We start from the raw sequence: 5,890 nt of genomic DNA, 5'->3' as shown, positions 1-5,890 counted from the left end.
CTCCTACTTTAATCGCACCAAGTTCGTGAACTTCCCTTGACGATGGCGAGTCGAGGCGGGAGAAAACGATCGGTCAAACGCGTAACGTGTTTCACCTTGAAGAGGTTCACGATGGGGGTCGCGTGAGGCTCGGGACAAGTTCCTGGCGCTGCTGCACGGAACGTGGACGGACATACGTGGTCATAGTTACCACCGATTTTCAAGCCCCTTCGGCATCACTTAGGCATGCGCAAAGTTGACGGTGGTCAGCGTTATTGAGTGGCCGCTGCTGTAGTAAAAATATACACGCGCACACCGTCTGCGGTCTATATCGGTCGATTCTAAGGACATTGTCCAGTCTCTGAACTCGTTCGCGCCGTTGCGAGCCGGTTAGTAATGCCGTGAACGCCGCGTGGTCATCCTCGTTGACTTCTCCCTTCGATCTCTCTCTTCAACCGCGACCAAATCGACGAATACAAGCTCGACTTTCGACCGGAGATTGTTAGAATCTCGTTCGAACGATAAACAACGAATTAAATCAAAGACATATCGATTTATCTAGTATTTAGCGAGGATTTCGTTACGATTGAATTCTTACTCGGATAAGTATTCAAATTTTTCGTTCGGCTTCAATTCAACCCTTATTTGTTACTCGAGATGTCTGTCTGGATAGGAATTGTGTCCGTCTCTGAACCCAAACGGAAGGTTTGATGTCTTCGATACGTACAAAGTGATTCCACTATGCTCACCGTCTCGAAGATCGGGAGTTTCTCTGGCAAAAGTTTTCGTCGAAGAATCCGAAGTTGACGAGAGTCTTCTGGCGATCGATGGCACATCGACATCGCGATTCTCCGGTTACGAGTAAATCGAGAATTATTTAACATGCGTGACTTTATCCCTGAATAATTCAGATAGTAGTCGAGGAGAGGCGGTTTCCTCGCTGTGCCTCTCGTCTGATCATAGGCTGACTCTCTCCACTTCGATGGTGCCCAATGTGAAAGTAATTATACCGAACGTGCGTGCCTGACTTTGCTCCGCAATTGGAAGATGCCAGCAGGGATTTCCGCGTTAGCGCCGACAGCAAACGGGGATCCTTTCGACCACGATCGAAAGGATCCCCCAGCGTTCACGATCCTTCAGAAGGATGGCCTGGACACCAACCTGCCCTTACTCCACGTCAACGACGACGAAACGAACGAATCGGACGTTACCAGGCTCGAGAACGCGAACAACAACCTCTTCTTCCGCAAACGCATCAGCAGATCGAACGATCACCTGGTCCAGGCCAGTCTGCAGTCCAATCAGACGAATCCCCTTCAAAAGAAAGCGAGAAGCAGAAGTCAGGAGAGCTCCAGATCCGCGGAAAAGGTCCCAGTGATCAAGCCAGCCATCACTCTGTCGACGGAGGACTTCAACGAGGTTCTCAACGCGAAACTGAAGAGGATCCAGGAGTTGGAGAAAGAGGAGGAACGCAAGAGCACGAATAGGACTCGGATGTTCGGCAGAAAACCGTTCATCACCACGGTGAAGACCGGAGAGTTCCTGATGCCACCGCCGGAAGTGGCGGCGCTGCTTGGAATCGGTCCCAGATCGAGCGACGCTGAGGAAACGGATACCTGCCCTCTGAGGTCGAGATTCAAGTCCCTTGTGTCGCTGGCCAAGAAACCGGAAGTGCGTCACAGCAGCCACAACGCTAGGTGTCCGGCTGCCCTCAAGGCTACCGTGGACTTCACCTTGGGAATGATGAACGCGACGACCATGGCCGCGGCGACCTTGGACGAGCGAGCGAAGATTGCCAAGAAAAGCGACGCTACGTAAGTTTGACGGATGCTCGACGCAGGATTGTTCTTGGTATCCTTGGAAAACGCGTCCATGTATTCGACAATTTTGTTGGACTTGTGTACGTCCATGTTTTCGTTGGGCATAAATGCATAAACATTATTGTATATACGTTAATCTACATTAATCTACATTAATTCTATGAAAATCTAAGGCGGAGGATTCAGGCTAAAAGCTCTGGCAACTCGTTCGAAAAATAATTTGGGTTGCAGAGAGATCGAATCGGGCATCGCGCGTCTGTGGCCTCTGTAAGAGACGCAATTATTTTTCTAGCTTGCCACGGCTGCCGCGAGCTTTACCGAAAAAGCTGGAGCCAATCAAGATCACAACGCTTAGGCGACTACCGAATATTCGCGGGTAACGATCACGACCGAACGATCGCACTTCTCGTGTGTGACGCATGCATGTACCATTCTTTTCTCGCAACAATCCTCGAATCGCCTCGAATGCCGCCTGCTTTTCATTCCGTTCACGTTTCGAGGTAGCAAGCTACTATTGGTGCACGCTGCGAATGGGCCATACAGTGGCAAAAGCTGGCTAGGGGTCAGTGGACGTGCGAAGAGTGCCCTCGAACCGATTCGGGCTGCCCATGAACTGCTAACAAATGTTTAATTGTTATTATTGTTGTCTTTTGGTTACAATTCGCCGACGCTTACCCAAGAATGACAATTTTCTCTGAATTCTTTTAAATTTTATTTATATCTTTCACATACATTTCCGATATATCTTTGTTCGAAATAGTAGGGTCGTTTTTCCACTTTTTTTTTTTTTACAGCGATCAACCGGTTCCTTTCGGGAATATCATGTTCGATCGGCGCGTTGTACGCGGAAGCACCTACGCCACCGCTCCTACCCTTGTAAGTAATAAAAAAAACCAAACTTAATCACAAAACCGAAGCCCAAAGTAACGCGAGCAAATTCACGAACGACGCGTTGTCGTATTTCGGAAAATATTTGCGTATTTCCCGCAGATCGATGGCGAGCAATCGATAGCGGCGAGGCAGGCGGAAGCCAGGAGAAGACATTTGGCAAGGAAACGGGCTCAAGCGCAGGCCACCAAGGCTCTCGTCACCAGAATAGGGTCACCCCCGCCTGTTCCTGGTCGCAAACACGAGCCAGTGCAAACGGAAGTCTTTCTCGAAGAGGTAGACTAATAATCGACTATCCTCTGTTCACCCATTAAACACCAGCGTCGTACTTAAACGACGTCCTGAAAACCATTTAACATACGATATTAAAAATGAACCCTCGATAGAGTGCAATGTAATTTTTTTAAGGATATTCTCATAATAATTTACTTAAGCTTTCAAGATGAAGTATATTCAGGTTTTAATTGAAATAATTAATTAGATGTTCCACCCCGCAATTAATTTCGTACATATTACAGCTGTTCGAGAAACCAGACGAGCTGGAGGTCGCGACGCAAACCGACTACTTCCTGGACAGGCCACCGACCCCGAAATATTGTCCGGACAAGGTTGGCGAGGATGCCAGCACGCAGATCGAACCCGGTGACGTAAGTACTCTTGCGTGTAAAATCGATCGATACGGCGATCATGTTTAATGGAAACGTCGTCTGCTCAGCTGTTCGACTTCGACTTCGAGGTGCAACCAATACTGGAGAAGCTCGTGGGCAAGACGGTGGAGCAGGCGCTGATAGAGGTCCTCGAGGAAGAGGAGATCGCCGCCCTGAAGGAGCAGCAGAGGAAGTTCATGGAGCTCCGAGCAGCGGAGAAGGCTGAGGCGCAGAGGTTGGCGGAACAGGAAAGGAGGATAAGGGAAGAAAAGGTATTAAATCTACGCTAATATTATAAACAGGTAAAATTTGTACGGTCAAATTTCTTGAATAGACATAGGGAGACGAGTACTTATAGGACTGACTGTAAATAGCATTCCACGCGAAAGAAACCCCGGGGTGCAGTAGTCAGTCTCTTATGAAATGAATAAAACAATATTAAGGAATAGGTTATTCACGGAAATTTATATTTTATAGGATCAACGATTGAGGCAACACGAGAGAGCAGTGAAAGCTCAAAGGGAAACGGAAGAGCGGGTCGCTGCAGCCACCCTTCTCACGGGATACATAGCTGAGCTTCTTCCGGCGGTTCTAGAAGGACTGAAGATGTCTGGATTTTTGTTGGACGAGATCAAGGCTGGTTCGTGAACTCGCAAGAACAATGCTATTTTTTGTGAATTAATTAATCAGAAAGGTTTATTAATTTCTCTTTATTTATGTCCTTTATCCAATTCGAATGACAAACGATGCACGCTATTTCCTTTCTAATGTCTAATTTCCGTGCGATTCAATTCTCACGTGACGACGCGTGAGAACTGCAGCGATATTTGTTTCCGCAGATGTCGAGGAAGGTTTCGTGCCATGGCTGATGAAGGAGGTGAAGAAGGAGATGGGCAACATTATCGAGAGTCGAGAACTACTCATGGGTAAATTTATCGTATCGCTCGAATTACAACACTGTGAAATATTTAACTGTATAATTTAAGCTCTACGTTTGTTTGCGTTACGAAGAGAAAGTTGTTCAACTCGTATCCTTTATTTTAAACATTTGTACAGTTAAGTATTCGCCTATCCCCGATCCTAGGCTTAGTTCGAAGAGGGCCCTGCAAAATCCATGGTTGACATTACGGGTTCCAGTGACTTCGGATTTATGGAGGTGTCAATTACACCGAATATCCTAATTTCTCCTTCTAATGTCGCGCTAATGCAATGTTGTCCACGAAGTTTTTGTTTCATTGAGCTGTAAAAGGGACCCCCGCGGCCTTTAATTATTACTTTTCGAAGGGAAAGAGGGTTCGAGTCATAAAAGAAAGGGACAGGCTTCGACTACGATCATTCATAACCACGTTCTGGTGCCAGTAGGTCGCGACAAGTTGGAGACTCTATTGTCGCTCCAGACACCGCATCGTAAATAATAATAAATAGGATCACTCGGCGATACCTTGCTCCTTCCTGAACACCATGTTGAAACATTTTCCAACCCAACCTCCGAGAGGAACTTTCAACTTTTTTTAAAAGAAAGATAAACAATAAGGTTTAAACTGCTGCCATTTTTGTTTAACGTTTCAGAGATCATCAGGGAGATTCTGGAGAACCGCGCAGAGACGTACAGGAAACTGGGCGAAGAGTACGACGCCTCGAGGAGACGGAAACCTTTGATGGAAAACGTGGAAAATGGCGACCACGATCCTAACTTCGTGAATTACCAACCACCAGTTATCGAGAACACAGACATTGTCTAACAATACGTTCACCTTTCTTTATTTAAGAACCTTCTTTATTTCTGTAAATTTCAATACCATATTTTATTTGAAAATTATTTTACACCTTCGTAAAATTAATTTTGTAAATTTAATTCCTGTGTTTTCAAGTTTTCCGAAGGTGGCGCGAAGCTGAGCGGTCGAAACGTTAATAAAGGCGCTTGTTTAAGACTGCTTGTTACTTGATATTCGTCTTCCATGTATTTATAATATCTAATAGTCTTGTTATGTTTAATTGTTGCGTCACAAATTTTTTTTTCGAGCGCTCGTTTACAGAGGTTTTAACTCTCGTTGATCTTCGACGAAGAAACGAGCGTATGATAGTTAGCTTTCGGATTTAGGGACACCTTACTAGTATTGGAGCGATCCCCGTCCCCGGGTGGCTTCTACATTAAGCAGTGTACACAGCTGCGAAACAAATCCATCTCCACAGGGTCGCGGCCAGTGACAGGTTACCGTCGCGTCATTCCCGATGGGCAAACACGAGCCACCGTGACCACGCGTTCCAAGAAAATCTATCGAAAATTAATTATCGATCCTCCTAAGCTCGACGACGGGACGTTCATGCATGTTTCAATTTCGGTAATAATTGGACATAATAAGTTTTCCCCCTTGGTCTTCATTTCTTTTAAATATTACATTTTCTAAATGGACCACCGCCAAGAAATATGACCTCAACTATGGTTAATCTTAACGGTTAACTTACTTGGAAATCCACGGATTTCCTTCGAGTTTCGGGGTCAGTAATCTGGAACAACAGAACGAAACGAAGGGAGAAGAAATTACGTTCGACGGT

General features: G+C 46.0%; 1 protein-coding gene across 1 annotated transcript; it reads left to right on the top strand.

Annotated features, from left to right (window-relative positions):
* Positions 1–377: 377 nt before the first annotated feature.
* Positions 378–5,568, top strand: LOC128895941 (radial spoke head protein 3 homolog). Its single transcript, XM_054158975.1, has 8 exons — positions 378–1,793; positions 2,594–2,675; positions 2,790–2,963; positions 3,206–3,334; positions 3,403–3,606; positions 3,812–3,974; positions 4,174–4,260; positions 4,904–5,568. The coding sequence occupies exons 1-8, from the start codon at positions 1,027–1,029 to the stop codon at positions 5,074–5,076; spliced, it is 1,779 nt and encodes a 592-aa protein (XP_054014950.1). The 5' UTR covers positions 378–1,026; the 3' UTR covers positions 5,077–5,568.
* The last annotated feature ends 322 nt before the right edge of the window (positions 5,569–5,890 follow it).

The sequence above is a fragment of the Hylaeus anthracinus genome, unplaced genomic scaffold (assembly GCF_026225885.1).
Source record: "Hylaeus anthracinus isolate JK02 unplaced genomic scaffold, UHH_iyHylAnth1.0_haploid 5, whole genome shotgun sequence".
Lineage (NCBI taxonomy): Eukaryota > Metazoa > Arthropoda > Insecta > Hymenoptera > Colletidae > Hylaeus > Hylaeus anthracinus.
The sequence above is the reverse complement of the archived record's forward strand: the minus strand, read 5'-3'. Positions and strand labels throughout refer to the sequence as shown.

Coding starts and splice junctions, on each gene's coding strand:
- LOC128895941 (XM_054158975.1), top strand. CDS start 1,027: ATGCCAGCAGGGATTTCCGCGTTAGCGCCGACAGCAAACGGGGATCCT. Junction 2,964..3,205: donor CGGAAGTCTTTCTCGAAGAG/GTAGACTAATAA, acceptor TACATATTACAG/CTGTTCGAGAAACCAGACGA. Junction 4,261..4,903: donor GAGTCGAGAACTACTCATGG/GTAAATTTATCG, acceptor TTAACGTTTCAG/AGATCATCAGGGAGATTCTG.